At 47.0% G+C, this 19,431-nt stretch overlaps 1 protein-coding gene across 1 annotated transcript; it reads left to right on the top strand.

Annotated features, from left to right (window-relative positions):
* Positions 1–801: 801 nt before the first annotated feature.
* On the top strand, positions 802–16,483 carry LOC141258656 (uncharacterized). The gene is made up of 7 exons (XM_073673612.1): positions 802–993; positions 5,420–5,584; positions 6,195–6,344; positions 9,222–9,350; positions 12,230–12,379; positions 14,307–14,456; positions 16,199–16,483. Exons 1-7 carry the CDS (start codon positions 867–869, stop codon positions 16,345–16,347), a joined length of 1,020 nt encoding a protein of 339 aa, XP_073529713.1. The 5' UTR covers positions 802–866; the 3' UTR covers positions 16,348–16,483.
* Positions 16,484–19,431: the final 2,948 nt, after the last annotated feature.

The following is a 19,431-nucleotide window of genomic DNA, read 5'->3' as shown; positions in this document are numbered from 1 at the left end:
TGTCTATCAGCTTGTGCCCGCCTGGCTGTCTGTCAGCCATGCCCCCCAGCCTGTCTATCTGCCGTGCTTGCCTGTCTACCCACATCACCTGCCTGTCTACCAGCTGTGCTCATCAGCTGTGCCTGTTGGCTTCAGCCATCAGTCCCATGGGAGTCCCCTGCTCTCACACATAGTCGGTCCCAGAGTGGCTCCTGGTTCACCTTCCCGGTCCCTCCTTGGTTCATGGAGTCGACTAAGCCACCATGTGGCCAGGGTCGGTTCGGGTAGGCACTTAGTTACGCCCCTCTGGTCCCTCCTTGTATCACAGCACAGGGGTTCCACCACCCGGACCCTTAACAACTTACATACAATATTTGGTGGATGTGATCTTAATGTTTTGATCCAACATGCAGGACTTGAATAGAATTATCTTCCTTCTTTCCCAAACCCCAGCTCTTGTCATCATCTTTCATGATCTAAGATTACAAGTTCTCCAAGAAACCCTTCCTGTTACTATCCTCACATCACAACAACTTGTCACCCATCAATCCTGAGATGACACGAGGGCAAGTAGCAGGGATCAGCCACCACGCCATCGCATGATCTTACATAGCACAGGGTTACGTGAATCATGAGGGCCTTGATGAGAGCCCGGTAAGCAGATTGAATGATGTAGACCTGTTCACGTATTCTCACCCCTCCAGCTACATTCTGGAGTCATTAGTAGGTGCCGTCTGCAGAACATTGTGAGAACCTGGACAGACTCTTGTGAAATTCTGCATTGTCCCTGAACAGGTTCTTCCATCTTCCTCCCTTCCTCCTTCCTTGTATAATTGGTATATATACCAGACACCTAATGAACATCTCAATGTCTCCAGCTTTCCACCATGTCTCCAGTGACCGGCCTCGTCCTGCTGCTCGCCTCCAGCTTTGTGAGCTCTTCAGTAGTAACGGACCACTACTCAGACACCACCGTAGTGGGACCTGATACAGATGAAGGATTGGCTAAACCTGGTGAGTACCCAAAGTGCATGCAGGCTCCCTGGACTATACATCTTATCCATTGGCTCCAGACTTGTCTACGGGGGTGATGACATTGAAACTATGCTTCTGTTTTGTTCAATGTCTCCATTTTGCTTAAAATGATTCTCCTCCTATAAGAGTCCTGTGACATTACGCAGATCTCCTGCTGGGATTAATGATGGTGAGCTGCAATCTGGGAGGCAATGTGCAGAAATTATTAATGTTCCCTGCAGCGCCACCACAGGGGAAATGAAGTATTACACAATGGCCCATTCATTTCAATAGTTCTTCCAGAACAAAAGTTGTTCTTTGTAACCGATCGACACTATGGCCAAGAGCTGAGGATCCCAAGTCCCTATAGGGAACGTCAGCTCCTTTCTCCTGTGCAAAATGCTCCATAAAGTGTCACAATGCCAAACTAGAGAAATACACGTACAGTACAGACCAAAAGTTTGGACACACCTTCTCATTTAAAGATTTTTCTGTATTTTCATGACTATGAAAATTGTACATTCACACTGAAGGCATCAAAACTATGAATTACCACATGTGGAATTATATACTTAACAAAAAAGTGTGAAACCACTGAAAATATGTCTTATATTCTAGGGTCTTCACAGTAGCCACCTTTTGCTTTGATGACTGCTTTGCACACTCTTGGCATTCTCTTCCATCATTTCACCCAGACTATTTTTTACGGGGGCTACACTGTCATTCCTCAGTTTCTTACTGCTTCTGTAGTTCAAGAATATTTCAGTATTATTTTTACTTTCTTTGATGAGTCTCTGGCTCAATCTTTGCTGCCTTGATTTCAGTTTTACACATTTTTTTCCTATAATTATTGAATGCCTCGTCTCGTCCTTCTTGTATCATTTCCTCATCTCCTCCCTCTTGTATTATTTTCTCATCGCCTCCCTGTTATATTATATTTTTATTACCACCCTCTTGAATTATTTCCTTGTCTCCTCCCTCTTGTATTATTTCCTTGTCACCACCCTCCTCTATTATTTCCCTGTCACCCCCCTCTTGTATTATTTCCTTGTTTCTTCCCTCTTGTATTATTTCCTTGTCACCACCCTCTTGTATTATTTCCTTGTCACCACCCTCTTGTAGTATTTCCCTGTCACCTCCCTCTTGTCTTATTTTCTTGTCTCCTCCACCTTGTGTTATTTCCTTGTCACCACCCTCTTGTATTATTTCCTTGTCACCTCCCTCTTGTATTATTTCCTTGTCACCTCACTCTTGTGTTATTTCCTTGTCACCACCCTCTTGTATTATTTTATTGTCTCCTCCCCCTTGTATTATTTCCTTGTCACCACCCTCTTGTATTATTTCCTCGTCTCCTCCCTCTTGTATTATTTTCTCATCGCCTCTCTGTTATATAATTTTTTTATTACCACCCTCTTGAATTATTTCCTGGTCACCTCCCTCTTGCATTATTTCCTTGTCACCACCTTCTTGTATTATTTTCTTGTCTCCTCCCCCTTGTATTATTTCCTTGTCACCACCCTCTTGTATTATTTCCGGCACCTCCATCTTGTATTATTTCCTTGTCACCTCCATCTTGTATTATTTCCTTGTCACCACCCTCTTGTATTATTTCCGTCACCTCCATCTTGTATTATTTCCCTGTCACCTCCCTCTTGTATTATTTCCGTCACCTCCATCTTGTATTATTTCCTTGTCACCTCCCTCTTGTATTATTTCCTTGTTTCTTCCCTCTTGTATTATTTCCTTGTCACCACCCTCTTGTATTATTTCCTTGTCACCACCCTCTTGTAGTATTTCCCTGTCACCTCCCTCTTGTATTATTTTCTTGTCTCCTCCCCCTTGTATTATTTCCTTGTCACCACCCTCTTGAATTATTTCCTTGTCACCTCCCTCTTGTATTATTTCCTTGTCACCACCTTCTTGTATTATTTTGTTGTCTCCTCCCCCTTGTATTATCTCCTTGTCACCACCCTCTTGTATTATTTCCGTCACCTCCATCTTGTATTATTTCCTTGTCACCTCCCTCTTGTATTATTTCCGTCACCTCCATCTTGTATTATTTCCTTGTCACCTCCCTATTGTATTATTTCCGTCACCTCCATCTTGTATTATTTCCCTGTCACCTCCATCTTGTATTATTTCCGTCACCTCCATCTTGTATTATTTCCTTGTCACCACCCTCTTGTATTATTTCCGTCACCTCCCTCTTGTATTATTTCCTTGTTTCTTCCCTCTTGTATTATTTCCGTCACCTCCATCTTGTATTATTTCCTTGTCACCTCCATCTTGTATTATTTCCTTGTCACCACCCTCTTGTATTATTTCCGTCACCTCCATCTTGTATTATTTCCCTGTCACCTCCATCTTGTATTATTTCCTTGTCACCTCCATCTTGTATTATTTCCTTGTCACCTCCCTCTTGTATTATTTCTGTCACCTCCATCTTGTATTATTTTCTTGTCTCCACCCTCTTGTATTATTTCCTTGTCACCTCCATCTTGTATTATTTCCGTCACCTCCATCTTGTATTATTTCCCTGTCACCACCCTCTTCTATTATTTCCCTGTCACCTCCCTCTTGTATTATTTCCCTGTCACCTCCATCTTGTATTATTTCCCTGTCACCTCCCTCTTGTATTATTTCCTTGTCACCTCCCTCTTGTCTTATTTCCTTGTCTCTTCCCTCTTGTATTATTTCCTCATCTCCTCCCTCTTGTATTATTTCCCTGTCACCTCCCTCTTGTATTATTTCCGTCACCTCCATCTTGTATTATTTCCTTGTCACCTCCATCTTGTATTATTTCCTTGTCACCACCCTCTTGTATTATTTCCCTGTCACCTCACTCTTGTATTATTTCCTTGTTTCTTCCCTCTTGTATTATTTCCGTCACCTCCATCTTGTATTATTTCCTTGTCACCTCCATCTTGTATTATTTCCTTGTCACCTCCATCTTGCATTATTTCCGTCACCTCCATCTTGTATTATTTCCCTGTCACCTCCATCTTGTATTATTTCCCTGTCACCTCCATCTTGTATTATTTCCTTGTCACCTCCATCTTGTATTATTTCCTTGTCACCTCCCTCTTGTATTATTTCCGTCACCTCCATCTTGTACGATTTCCTTGTCACCACCCTCTTGTATTTTTTCCGTCACCTCCATCTTGTATTATTTCCGTCACCTCCATCTTGTATTATTTCCCTGTCACCACCCTCTTCTATTATTTCCTTGTCACCTCCCTCTTGTATTATTTCCGTCACCTCCATCTTGTATGATTTCCTTGTCACCACCCTCTTGTATTTTTTCCGTCACCTCCATCTTGTATTATTTCCGTCACCTCCATCTTCTATTATTTCCTTGTCTCCACCCTCTTGTATTATTTCCCTGTCACCTCCCTCTTGTATTAGTTCCTTGTCACCTCCCTCTTGTATTATTTCCCTGTCACCTCCCTCTTGTATTAGTTCCTTGTCACCTCCCTCTTGTATTATTTCCGTCACCTCCATCTTGTATGATTTCCTTGTCACCACCCTCTTGTATTTTTTCCGTCACCTCCATCTTGTATTATTTCCCTGTCACCTCCCTCTTCTATTATTTCCTTGTCTCCACCCTCTTGCATTATTTCCCTGTCACCTCCCTCTTGTATTAGTTCCTTGTCACCTCCCTCTTGTATTATTTCCTTGTCTCCACCCTCTTGTATTATTTGCCTGTGACCTCCCTCTTGTATGATTTTATGATTTCCTCGTCGCTTCCCTTTTACTTTAATCCTCTTCTTGTCATGTATTGTGCAGGAATATTATAGTCTAATATATTATCTATTGTGGGATTAAAACTTAAAAAAAAAAAAACATCAAAGTTTATAGATAATTCTAAGTAAAAAAAAAATAACAAAAAAACTTTTTTCCAGCCTAATAACTAACCTCAATGATAGCGGCTTCGTATACAATGATCTCCCTTCTCATCCCTCCCAGGGAATTTTTGTAATTTTTGGACAATCCAAAAATTTTCTGTTTCGCATTCATCATCCCAAAAATGGAATAAAGTAATTAAAAAAATCTTATGTTCCATCTAATATTACTAAAACTAAAAAAAAATAAGACCTTATAAAATCCTCACAATGGATGTGGGGGCAACCCCACTAGAACAATGTAACAACACCGCCTCCCAAAAGAACAATAATAATTAGAATGATACATTGGGGCGCACTTACTAATCAGGTCCATTGTAGAGAATGTGAGCTCTATCCCGGTGGCTCTTAGTTGCCATTTTGGCCTGTTGGCGTCTCTCGCCCACTTTCTGCTCAGCCCCATGACTTGGCTTATGTGACCACGACACCAAAGTTCTGATGAGTTTTCAGTAGTATTTCTATATGAAACCCAAAATGGTGTCAGTAAAATGTCAGACTCTCACTGTTTCATGCCTCTGGTTTAGGAAAGTTTCCAGAGAAGCCGGGGACTTGCCCCGCGGACGTGGACTACCCCACCTGTAATCCCCTAATTAAGGTCAAGCCAGAATGCTACAAAGACAAAGACTGCAACGGGATGAAGAAATGCTGCTACTCGGGCTGTAACCAGCGCTGCCTGCTTCCTATACAAGGTAAATACAAGAAAATAAGGGTCCCGGCATTGAGTGGGGGGCTTCTTATATCCAGAGAAACTTTTACTAAGAGGTCAGAATTTTATGTGATTAAAAAAAAAAGTCTCCTCAGCTTTTCCATACAATCCAGAGATATCACTCATATATATATATATATATATATATATATATATATATAAGCAACTGTCACATGACCTGTACAGCCAACTGTAGCTTCAGTGGTCATGAGTCTTGCATCATTGTTCCCAAATGACAGTATAAGGTGAGAGGAAAGCATCTACGTGCTCATGGAGGGCAGATCAGATACCTGCAGATCAGGAGGAAAGCGCAGAGATTGCAGAAGGTGGAGGGGAATCATTTTATGGAATGACCTGTGATAACCCTAGGAGGCCATATTGGTTTAGATTAGTTACCAGTTGTGACCAAAGGTGGAATATTTGATTGGATCACAGTTTTTAATGGAGACTACAGAGGTCAGTATTATAGTTACAGTACTAATGGTGACCACAGGGGGCAGTATTAAATGAGATTTTCATTATTAGGTGGGGGTTAAGAAATGATAATCCATCATCTCCTACAGCAATAATTCTTGTCTGTTGTCTCTCTGCAGCTAAACGGAACCCCTGTCCGTGTTTCGACGATTCGAGATGTATCTATGTCAAGCCCCTGCCGTATGAGTGCCACAGCGATAGTCAGTGCCAAGGAACCGAGCGGTGCTGCTTTTCTAACTGCCGATATCAGTGCACCCCAACAGTGACAGGTGAGGAACATGGCTGCTGTGATGGGATCACACTTCCTGGCAAGTATTGTGGATAGATAACATATGTTGTCAACGGGACAATGACTTACAGGTTTGTGGAGATGCACAGGGAAAGAAAAGGAGAAGGGAAGAAGAAGGAAGAAAATAAAAAATAAAACAAAATGAGCCAAAGACAGTGAAATCGTAATACTCCTGTGCTGCTGAGAGCACCTGACAAGAGCTGGATAGATCTGTGGGGGTAACTCTGCCCCTCTATAATTTGGCCTTTGACTGATAACGCTACACTGGGAGTTGACATAGTATGATGCACCACATAAGGTCTCATCACATCATTGTTCTGCAATTTTATCTTCATAGATGTTAGGGATGTCAGCAGAATCTGATCAACAGGCTGCCAGACTCTGATCAACAGGCTTCCAGACTCTGATCAATAGGTCGCCAGACTCTGATCAACAGGCCCCCAGACTCTGATCAACAGGCTACCAGACTTTGATCAACAGGCTGCCAGACTCTGATCAACAGGCTGCCAGACTCTGATCAACAGGCTTCCATACTCTGATCAACAGGCTGCCAGACTCTGATTAACAGGCTGCCAGACTCTGATTAACAGGCTGCCATACTCTGATCAACAGGCCCCCAGACTCTGATCAACAGGCCGCCAAACTCTGATCAATAGGCCGCCAGACTCTGATCAACAGGCTGCCAGACTCTGATCAGCAGGCCGCCAGACTCTGATCAACAGGCCGCCAGACTCTGATCAACAGTCCACCAGACTCTGATCAACAGTCCACCAGACTCTGATCAACCGTCCACCAGACTCTGATAAACAGGCCGCCAGACTCTGATCAACAGGCCGCCAGACTCTGATCAGCAGGCTTCCAGACTCTGATCAGCAGGCTGCCAGACTCTGATCAACAGGCCCCCAGACTCTGATCAACAGGCCACCAGACTCTGATCAATAGGCCACCAGACTCTGATCAATAGGCCGCCAGACTCTGATCAACAGTCCACCAGACTCTGATAAACAGTCCGCCAGACTCTGATCAACAGTCCGCCAGACTCTGATAAACAGGCCGCCAGACTCTGATCAACAGGCTGACAGACTCTGATCAACAGGCCCCCAGACTCTGATCAACAGGCTGTCAGACTCTGATCAATAGGCCGCCAGACTCTGATCAACAGGCTGCTGGATTTTGATCAACAGGCTGCTGGACTCTGATCAACAGGCCCCCAGACTCTGATCAACAGGCTGCCAGACTCTGATCAACAGGCTTCCAGACTTTGATCAACAGGCTTCCAGACTTTGATCAACAGGCTGCCAGACTCTGATCAACAGGCTGCCAGACTCTGATCAGCAGGCTGCCAGACTCTGATCAGCAGGCTGCCAGACTCTGATCAACAGGCCCCCAGACTCTGATCAACAGGCTGACAAACTCTGATCAATAGGCCGCCAGACTCTGATCAACAGGCTGCCAAACTCTGATCAATAGGCCGCCAGACTCTGATCAACAGGCTGCCAGACTCTGATCAACAGGCTGCCCGACTCTGATCAACAGGCTGCCAGACTCTGATCAACAGGCTGCTGGACTCTGATCAACAGGCCGCCAGAAAGAATCCTGTCAGACCACCATCCTGTGTGGGTCTGTCCTGATTAGAAGGCCCAGAATGATGTCATGTGTGCTTTACGCCTCAATGAAGATGTCACACTGGACCTATAAATCAAAGAGACAATGGCGCTCCCTGCAGGCAGAAGGCGGTTCTCACAGCTCTCATTCTGCAGCAAGACTGCTGACACTGTCACTCAACAAGGGTCCTGCAAATCAATTTGCTGATTTCTAGTGATTTTTTATTATTGTGCTGCTCATCTTGAAGTGGTAGATGTGATTTAAAAAAAAGCTTTTCCATTCAATCCAGAGATATCACTCATATATATAAGCAGCTGTCACATGACCGGTACAGCCAACTGTAGCTTCAGCGGTCATGAGTCTTGCATCATTGTTCCCAAATGGCAGTATGAGGAGAGAGGAAAGCATCTGCATGCTCATGGAGGGCAGATAAGATACCTGTCGATAAGGAGGAAAGCGCAGAGATTGCAGAAGGTGGAGGGGAATCATATAGGCTGTGTAGAGGAGAACATCTATGACAGATTCTTAAGAGTGGAAAATAAAACATGTGCCCCTCACCATCAGTGCATTTCAGGAGTCTGAGAATAAATGAAGGCCTGAATCAATAAAGGCTAATGTTATGGGTCCTTTTAATCATTAATTAATAGGTGTGCTGATATTTTCTACTGATCCAATGAGGTTATGCTGGGAGTTCCTCTTCCTATAGTTGGGGATCCCCACGCTCAGCACAGATGAGGACTGTAGAGTTATGAGATGTTCCTGGGGCCACCAGGTGGAATGTGATCTGCTCCATACAGGAGATATGACAATGACAACCAGGGCCAATTATCTCAGTATTCAGGTGAAGCCGTGTGATGTGCAGATGATGGGTCAGAGATAGAGATGAGCAAATTGATAGTTAACTAATCAAATCCAATGTGAATTTCTCTAAATATCCAGATGACAATGAATCCACCCAAAGGCGACTCTACTCCTCTCTCCAGTCCTCCAGTGGATGTTGCTGCTGATTTGACCCCACGTGGTCATGTTGGATGAACCACACATCATTACCGTACTTTATGTGTCACGTACCCCCCGCATGGAGCTTAGTCAGTGGCAGCAGTCATTGGAAGAGGGAGAGGAAAGAGGAGCCGCAGCAGCACAGGTATGGGGCGGGCTGGAATGAGAATCTACCAGAAATGAGATTTACTATACTGTAGTCAGACCATTACGTGGAGCTCTGTCTTACCGGAGGCTGCTCTGTCTCTTCTAGTGAAGCCCGGACAATGTCCAGCACCAAAGAAGAAAATCATTGGAAAGGCGTGTACGAAGGACAGCGACTGCTCCAGGAACAAGAAATGCTGCCAACAGAAAGGACTGAAATGTGTGGCTCCAGAACAAGGTAAGGCCAGATACAGGAAAGGCTGGTAGTCACCACGGGACAGCTGTTTGTAGCTTAGGCGCATGGGGCAGAATCTGAATGTCCTCAGGGAGAACATTAGGCCGACCAACCCAACTGCCCCGCTATACAGAACCCAGATCTACAGACCACCTCCAGCAGAAGCTCCGGACTCTCTTCCTTTGCTTTCTGCCACCTGGAATCGTCCTTGTGTCTCAGGCTGCAGCCATTTCTGGACCAGGTGTAACAGGTCAAACATCTGGGACCGGGGTGGCTTATCCTTGCGGTGTGACGCGCCCCCCAGGGCCGTGGGGTACTCGGCAGCCGGGCCCCTTGATGCCGGTTGGCGGGGGATATCTTGGTGGCTGGCCCGGTCCGTGACCCAGGGTGGTCAGTGCAAAAGGGGATTTATTTTTAGGGGATTTTAGAAAGTTTGTGACGCCACCTGTGGTGTCTGGTGAGGATCACCAGCGCTGCAACAGTCCGCTGAGGCAGATGTTAGGGCAGCTTGTGATGGAACTTCTCCCCACAGGTGGAGCAGGCATCAGGGCAGTGAAGTGATGTAGCATGGGTGCGCTGGGCGTTGTGGTGCAGGGGGACCGATGGCGCCAATGAATAATGGACGGAGGCAGTACAGTGCAGTCATCCGAGATTTTTACTCACAGTTCTTAAGACACTTCACAGGTGCACTATACAGGTAAAGGCCTCCCGCGTCGCGCTGCATTCACCGGGCAGGGGTTCAATCCTTCCTCAGGCGACTTGGGAATACCTGGCAGAACCCCACTTTCTCGTGTTCCTATTTTGACCATCTTCTCACTAGGTCCTTCTCCCTCCAGTTCTGCACTGCCCACTCTCAATCCCGCTCGGGTGCTCTGAAGTCCTTCCTGTACGTCGGATCCAGGACCCACTTGACCCTCCTGGGGATTAGAATGCCGCAACGATCCCTCTGTCTTCTGACAGATGCGGGTCGTACCCCCCTGGGATCCTTTCGGTAGAACGGAGCCTACTCCCTGCTCCCCCCCTGGGCCTCTGACGCTAGGCCCTACCTGTGGAGCAGATCTCCTAATGAGTCTCTGCTCCCGGACTGTTCTTCTGAACAGTCCCTAGCTGTTCTTCTGAACAGCTCCCTAGAACTCACACCACTACTGAACCTCACTCTCATCTGCCACCCTAAGATGGCTTCCCTATTTATACTACTACTAAAGTGCTCCCTATAACTACTTCCTCCACCCACACCCACTACTTGTTCCCCCTACCTTTGGGTTCCCCCCACTCCAGCCAGGGTCAGGGCTCAGCAGCTGCTCTCTACATGTTTCCCCTCCAGCCGGCCTGGAGCAGTGTAGTGTTTTATGCAGGTGTTTTGGGGTTCCGTGCAGCACTCCCTCCTTACCTGAGAGAAGGGAGACACCACACCTCTGGGTAAGGTGCAGTACCTCTGTGGCGACTGAACCCTCAGGGGCGCCACAGGTGCACCTGTTGCGCCGTGCTGGACTGGGTTACACCCAAACATGACAAAATCTTCACCTTCGGCTTGCCGTATTCTTTGGCATCCTGTAGTGCGAGGTCATAGTAGTCTTCCTGCAGCTCCATCATCAGGTATGGATGCAGGACCTCTGCCCATTGCTCTGGGGGCAGATTCTCCCTGTTTCCCACTCTCTCAAAGACCACCAGGAAGGCCTCGATGTCCTCCTCCAGAGTCATCTTCTGCAGGGCCTCCTGTACTGTGCGCGTCACACAGATGCTGTCCTTTGGCTGGCGGACAGTTTCTGTCATGAAGGCCATCGCTATTTGTCACCATGTTGAGACCTGTAGGGATTTTTTATTTCCATCGGAGCTCTGTGGGGGGGGGGACAGAAGATTTTACTGATGCCAATTTGTAGTGCAATGCTTTGATTTCTTTTTTTTCCGCACGTCTTTCTTTTCTCCTTATGGCATTTAGTTTAGCTTTATATTTTGATTAGAATTAAATCGGTGAAATACACCATTTTTCATAGATGGGAGAAGGGAAGGGGTATCTAACTTTGGGATTTGTTTTACTTTAAAATTGTATTTTCCTTTTATATTTTAGTCTTTTATGGGACTTAACCCTGCGATTGTCTGATTGCGTGCATGCGCTGTAATAATACGGAACTGCGGTATAAAAAGAAAATGACGTTCTGCTCCAGCCGCATCGTTGTTGACAACTCATTGTCATCCTGCGGTCACATCGCGGTAGCGGCATTTAAAGGGCTCTGTCAGCACCGAATGGCTATTTAAACCAAGTAGAGGTGCTCAATGCATCATGGCGGACAAACATTTAAGTACACATTCACACCGGCTTCTTTTCCAATTATCTCAGAACGTTTCTATCTCTATGTTAATAAAAGAAGAGGAGGGTGGAGGTACAGGGAAACCCAGCAGGTGGGAAGGTGCCACCATTGGTGACTTAAATGGTTAAACAGCAGCAATCTGACCTGGTCGACTTAACCCTACGTAGTGCATACTATTAAGCCCAATGTCAGGAAGCGGTTGACCCTATATCGCTCCATGGTTGTATACATCTATCATTAGGGTTTGCTGTTTTGTGCTCCATGATGAATATGTGTCATGCTCATCACCTCCGGACCCCACAATCAGAGGCTGGGGTGGGCTGGTGCACACAGATAATTCCTGCTGCAGGGATTTGTGTCCTTGGCCGTCCATGCAGTTTGACCCCTTAGATGTCCATTTAAAGGTTTAGACAGAGGGACGTGACTCCCTCTTTCAGCCAATCTCCCCAACTGTCATGGCAGAAGTGGTGCCCAAAATGCTACCAAGCAAAACGTCAACTCATTCCACAGAAGGCCCGTCGTTGTGCAGCATGGAGCCATGGGTGACACGTCTTGTACTTTTTATATCTGCAGAACACCCGGGCGTTTGCCCCACCGGACTCCAGGACTTGTCCTGTTCCCACCTCAATAAGACCCTGTGCAGCCGAGACTCCGACTGCCTGCCGGAGGAGAAGTGCTGCCTGTCCCGTGGAAACATCCTGCAGTGCCAGAAAGTGAAGAGCAGTAAATATGACCTTCTCCAGCTCACACTTACTCCATGATTAATGATTAATTTGAACCACCAGTTTAATGAAAATGGCAGTGAAATCATATAATGTCAAATGAATGTGCCTGATTATATTGTGGGGTCTCCAAGAACTTAGAGCATAATATAAGGAGTGGTTAAAAAATAAGCAAACACCCTTTTGCCAGTCACCTTTCCTGCCATTGTAGTTTCACACCTGGTCCTCCGTTGGCTCCCTCATACTCCGATCCCTTCCAGTCTTCATAGCCGACAAGGTCCTCTTCCATGTCTGCCTTCACTTTGTTCTGAGTGACCGTCAAGACATCATGACATGAGTCTTGTGAAGCCTACTGAGCCCGGTGCAGAGTGAAGGAAGGTGTAAAAAAGGACATGGCCTCCCAGGAGGAACAGAAGAGACCAGGGAGGGAGTCAGCGGAAGACTATGAGGGGACCTGCGGTGGCCGTACTGGTGACCATAATACTATTTTCTCCCCGTTTCTCTGCCTTCTACAATCCGGCAGTGACGGTTGTTCTGCTGGATTTGTAGGAAGAAAATCACACATATGGGACATTTGTAAAATTTGAGATGAATTTGATTAATCTCGATTTACTACTCTAAAATTATAAATTATAGATTATACCAAACGACCAGGGGCAAAACCTGGCCCGGTCCATGTTATCACTTTATATCTTATATATTTGTATTCTTTCATCTGATTAAATGGAAATTCTACCCACGAATGTCTTGTAGGGTTCATGATGGCCTGTAAAATACTAAACCCTCTGTGCTATGCAAGAATCTGATTCCTGTGCCCAACAGATGAGCGGATCAGGCAAAATTCTAATTCACCCCTTTGTGCAAATTTTCCCTGAAAAATCAATTCACTATCAAGTTATTCTCCACAGATTTGATGTCCCTTACTATGATCTGGGGTTGCTCCTCATGCTCACCTCACCACTCACCTCTCCGAATCCTCCACTCCTTACCGTCACCCTTCTGGTCCTCATCACATCTTCAGATTGCCACCAGTTATCCTGAAATCTCTGGGTTTCTCATGCTCGGCTGGGGCTTCTAGGGCTGACAGGCCCAGTAGGGTTCTACGCATGTGCCTACAAAAGTCACACCGCACGTCGTGATGTCATTGATGCCGGGACTCCTTGACGCGGTGACCTTGCATGCCTGCACAGAACCCATCCAGCCTATCAAACTCAAAGGCTCCAGCCTAGTGTCTGAGGCACTGGGATTTCAGCATGACGGCAATCCGAAGATGCGATGAGGACTGGATGGGTGACTGTGAGGAACGGAGGAGTCGGATAGGTTAATATTTTAATTGCCTTTTATGGTTCAGAAAAATGGAGGCCAGTGACACCGCAGCACAGCGAATTAGAAAAATTCTGCATTTTGGCAGATACAGAACTCCAGTAGTATTCAATCGCACTGGAACGTATTTGCTCGTCTCTACTGTGCCCTTATCTATAGATATTTCACCTTTGGTTTATGGATCTGAGGAGAGCCTGGATATCCCTCTGGACTCCACTGACCACTCCATATATTCTAATGTCCAGGAAAAAACATCCTCAATGCAATGTCACCAATCGCTGCTGAAGCCCAATCACCAGTACAAGGGTCCACTACGGGCCATACTATGGGAGGCCTGGTAGATATGGAGAAAAGCTGAAAGTAGCTGAAGCAAATAAGTAGCAAATAAAGAGAACCTGAGAATAAAAATGAGGTCAGCCCCATTCCTTCTGTCCTAGGCTGGGAGAAGCGTTGGCCTGACCCAACACCAGGAGGGAGTAATGGCGTTAGTTTGTGGTGATCTTCTCTTGGGGTTCAGCCCTGGTTCTCCACCATACAGTAACGGTAAATAAGTATGAGATTATGGAATATCAGATGTGACTACAATTAATTTTGTGACATTACAGAAAAACCTGGATCCTGTCCCATTCCACTCACTCGGTGCAAGCTTCCAATGCCCCCACCTCTATGTGAATCTGATAAAGACTGCCTTGGAGAGCAGAAGTGCTGCACCCCATGGTGCCGCCAAGAGTGCACGAAAGCCATAATCACTAACGGTATGTGCCCACGATTCTCCGGATTTTCCTGAGAGTTTCTGCATCTCCCTGGCAGAAAAAAACGCATGCGGATTGTGCATGTGGATTGTGCATGCGGATTGTATATGCGGATTGTTCATGCGGATTGTACATGCGTTTTTCCTGCCAGGGACATGCGGATGTGACGCGTTTTGCACATGCGATTTCTGCATGCGGGTTGACAAGCGATTGGAAAAGTGCTTGACAACTTGGTCACACTGTATAAATCCATGCAACCAGCAACCAGCATGGATTTACATAGTGTGACCAAGTTACGATGCTGAAAATGCGGCATCAATAGTTAAAAAAAGAATACAAATGTTAAAAAATAAAAAAAACATTATACTCACCTTCCGATGGCCCCTGGTCTCCTCAGCGATGCGTCCGCTGTCTTCGGTGGCTCGTGGTGCTCTAAATAGGACCTTCCATGACTTCATTTAGTCATGTGATGGTCATGCGACCATGACCTGACTGCTGACATCAGTGATCGCGTGACCGTCACATGACTAAATTACATCATGGAAGGTCCTTGTAGACCACCGCCGGAAGCCGAGGAGACAGCAGCGCAGCTTAGAGGAGACCGGGGGGCACCGGAAAGATGAATATAAGGTTTTTTTTAACTACAGGTACTATGGTACCCGGGACCGGAGGAGAGTCTCCTCTTATCCAAACCCGGGTGCCATCCGCACATTGAATCGCATGATATCCGCATGTGTACTTGTAGTCATGCGGATATTATGTGATTCAATGCAAGTCAATGCTGGCGATCTCGCTGCGATTCCGCTAAATTAATGGTTGTGCTGCGGATTTTTCCGCAATGATAATCCACAGCTGAACTTTCCACAACATGTGCACAGCACACGAGGATTATCATTGGGGAACATTACAGACCTTGCAGCAGGCATTTTTTAAGCGTTTCCATGGCGGACATAGCACCGCAGAAATGCTTAAAAACCGCATCATGTGCACACAGTCTTAGTGGAGATGAGTTATTACCTGTGAAAATCTATAAAAACTCTACAACTATGTTCTGATCTATGAATCTCAAGAGGTGTCGTGTCTGAGGGGTGACTTGTTCCATCCAGGCTGCTCCTTTATCTCCTTTCCACAGGGTATGTGATAATTTATACATTGATGGATCTGACCTCCGGGACCTGCACCGATCTCCAGATTATTACTATCCCCATTAGAGTGGCACATCAGAGGCCATGCTCAACCGCCACTCCATTCAATCCCAATGGGGCTGCCCGAGAAATGACTATAGCGCTCACCAAACCCCTAGAGAAGGAATGGGGCAGCAGAGAAGCGTGCGCACTCATGCTCCATTGTGATGGGGATACAAGCGCCCTATTACCAGGGGTCTAACCGTTATTACCTATCCTGTCAGAAGGAGATGACTTGTTCCAATATGGAGTGTCTTTCAACCGCCTGACATCTACTGCTGGCCGGGGCTGGTGCACATCTCGATGGACATCTCTGTCGTAATCTGCCACACTTGTGTAGTAAATTCTGATAATGTTGTCAGGCTTGTCCACTCCCCATCTTATTCACTTTTCCAACATTTATTGTAGCTGGCGAAATCCACAAAAGTTGCAAAATGTTTGCAGCATTTTACACAATTTTTCATCAGATTTCTGGAAAAAGTGCGTGATGAGTCGGGGCGGTGGAGTCCACATTCTGTACATGGACTTCTGATCTCACCTTTCTTCTTCTCCTCATTGCAGAGGTCCCAGAGAAGAAATGCCCAGTGGTGTACACCATTGTCAAATGCCAAGAACCTTACCCTCCAGCGGAATGCGGCGGTGACAGGGAGTGCGGCCCCAGACAGAAGTGCTGCGATGTCGGCTGTAGAATAGCTTGTACAGACGTGTGAAGGGATCGGCCCCTGCTGAACTGGAATGTGGGAATAGACGATGTGTAAACGCATTTTACTCCAAAATAAAGAAAAAAAACATCCCTGAAGAGCCAGGTGACACGCCATAAATCTGCAATAAATCTGCATTATACCACCCTCTGTGCACTGTCATAAGTGACCCTGATCATGGAGGGGACAAAAAAAATCACATGACATTCACCAGAAGTTGTTTTTTATTTATTTATTTTTTTACTTATGATGAATCCTTCAAAATAGCATCTGCCAGATACCGCTTTTTGATCTAGAAATGGCGTAATATGGAAATATTGGTATATGGTCTCCCATGCTGATATGTGCTGCCCCCCTCCTGATATTTGTGCTGCCCCCATCCTGTCCTCACCATCCTATCCTGGTATGCATAGCCCCTCATCCCCAATCCTGGTATGCATGGCCCCTCATCCCCAGTCCTGGTTTGCATGACACCCCTCACCCCAATCCTGGTACGCATGACACTGCTCATCCCCAATCTTGGTACACGTGGCACCCCTCACCCCCAATCCTGGTATGCATGGCACCCCTCACCCCCAATCCTGGTATGCATGGCACCCCTCATCACCAATCCTGGTATACATGGTTCCATCATCCCCAAACGTGGTATGCATGGCACCCCTCATCTCCAATCCTGGTATGCATGGCACCCCTCATCCCCAATCCTGGTATACATGGTTCCATCATCCCCAAACGTGGTATGCATGGCACCCCTCATCCCCAATCCTGGTATGCATGGCACTCCTCATCCCCAATCCTGGTATGCATGGCTCCCTCATCCCCGATCCTGGTATGCTTGGCACCCCTCATCCCCATTCATGGTATGCATGGCACTCCTCATCCCCAATCCTGGTAAGCATGGCTTCCTCATCCCCAATCCTGGTATGCATGGCACCCCTCATCCCCAATCCTGGTATGCATGGCTTCCTCATCCCCAATCCTGGTATGCATGGCACCCCTCATCCCTAATCCTGGTATGCATGGCACCCCTCATCCCCAATCATGGTATGCATGGCCCCCTCATCCCCAATCCTTGTATGCATGGCTCCCTCATGCCCAATCATGGTATGCATGGCCCCCTCATCCCCAATCCTTGTATGCATGGCACCCCTCATCCCCAATCCTGGCATGCATGGCACCCCTCATCCCCAATCCTGGTATGCATGGCTTCCTCATCCCCAATCCTGGTATGCATGGCACCCCTCATCCCTAATCCTGGTATGCATGGCACCCCTCATCCCCAATCCTGGTATGCATGGCTCCCTCATCCCAATCATGGTATGCATGGCCCCCTCATCCCCAATCATGGTATGCATGGCACCCCTCATCCTCAATCATGGTATGCATGGCCCCCTCATCCCCAATCATGGTATGCATGGTACCCCTCGTCCCCAATCCTGGCATGCATGGCACCCTATCTCTCATCCCAGTATGCATGGCACCCCTCATCCTTATCCTGGTATGCATGGTACTCCTCATCCTGTTATGCATGGCACCCCATCCCTCATCCTGGTATGCATGGCACCCCATCCATCATCCTGGTATGCATGGTACCCCACATTCCTATCCTGATATGCATGGTCCCCTCACCCCCAATCCTGGTATGCATGGTCCCCTCACCCCCCGAATCCTTGTATATATTGTCCCCTCATCCCCCAATAATGGTATGTGTGGTACCGATCATCCTGGTATGCATGGTTCCCTCACCCACCAATCCTGGTATATGTGGTGCCCCTCACCCCGCAATCCTGGTATGCATGGTCCCTTCACCCCGCAATCCTAGTATGCATGGTCCCCTCACCCCGCAATCCTGGTTTGTATGGTCCCAACCCCCCACAATCCTGGTATGTGTGGTACCCCTCATCCTGGTATGCAGGGTCCCCTCACCCCCCAATCCTGGTATGCATGGTCCCCTCTCCCCACAATCCTGGTATGTGTGGTACCCCTCATCGCCCCAATCCTGGTATGTGTGATACCCCTCATCCCCCCTAATCCTGGTATGTGTGGCCCCCTTACCCCCCAATCCTGGTATGTGTGGCCCCCTCGCCCTCCAATCCTGGTATGTGTGGCCCTCTCATCCCTTTCACGCTGTACACACATATAAAAAAATAAACACTTATACTCACCTTTCTTTCCTGTGCTCCAGTGCTGCTGCATCTTGTTCTTCCAGAGGCCGTGGGAGGAGTGCAGTGCTGGAGTACGTGCGTGCCCATTCCGTGCTGTCCGGCACCATTTTGCTTAAGACACACTGCAAATGTGTCTTCAGTAAAATGGCGCCGGACAGCACTATGTGCATGCGTCGATCCAGCGCCTCACTCCTGCCCCGGTCTGCGGCTAAGAGAGGTGCCGCGGCAACGCTCCTCCGGGTCAGGTAAGTATGTAAGTATGGCGCTGGAGATCGCGGTGTGCATTCAGTGTCTACACATTCCGTGATCTTGGGCACCATACACTCCTCTTACCTGTAATGGCTCCATGCGTTCTTCTGTCTGGAGCCAGACTGCGCGTCGCACATGCGCAGTCTATAAAGGCTTTAGACAGAGACATGCATCTCCGGTTATATTATAGATTAGGCCACTCACTGTCTCAGGTAGGCATTATGTCGCATCCACACAGGCACATTCTGTTCCCCTGTTCAGAAAAATATCTAGCTGTCTCTCAAGTCCTGTCAGAGAGCCTTGCACCAAGAGGTGTCTCCACCTATCCTCCCAGACACAGATCACGGTCTCTCACCTGCGTGACCACCCAGGAGCGTGACCACCCAGGAGCGTGACAACCCAGGAGTGTGACCACCCAGGAGCGTGACCACACAGGACAGTACTCTGCTGCTCCTGGCAGAATCCTCACACTGCTCTGTTCTGTTTGAGCCAGTTGTAACAATACAGTATTTTGTGACATTTTTCATAACAGACAAGAATTTCGGTCTTTGTCCAAAAACATCTGGCAAAGAAAACCCCGTCTGCATTCAATGTCATATTAATGACGTGCAATTCCTCCGGAGTGTTATAAAGACTCATTGCCAGTTATCACAAACGCTTGATTGCAGGTGTTACTGCT

This window comes from Phyllobates terribilis, unplaced genomic scaffold (assembly GCF_046119375.1).
Source record: "Phyllobates terribilis strain yellow unplaced genomic scaffold, ASM4611937v1 Scaffold_3__8_contigs__length_932513732, whole genome shotgun sequence".
NCBI classification, from domain to species: domain Eukaryota; kingdom Metazoa; phylum Chordata; class Amphibia; order Anura; family Dendrobatidae; genus Phyllobates; species Phyllobates terribilis.
This window is presented reverse-complemented; position numbering and strand designations above follow the sequence as displayed.

What these genes read in the sequence shown, in the direction of transcription:
- LOC141258656 (XM_073673612.1), top strand. Translation starts at nt 867, where the DNA reads ATGTCTCCAGTGACCGGCCTCGTCCTGCTGCTCGCCTCCAGCTTTGTG. An exon ending in CTGCCTGCTTCCTATACAAG is followed by an intron (nt 5,585 to 6,194) that starts GTAAATACAAGA and finishes GTCTCTCTGCAG; the next exon opens with CTAAACGGAACCCCTGTCCG. An exon ending in GTGCACCCCAACAGTGACAG is followed by an intron (nt 6,345 to 9,221) that starts GTGAGGAACATG and finishes TGTCTCTTCTAG; the next exon opens with TGAAGCCCGGACAATGTCCA.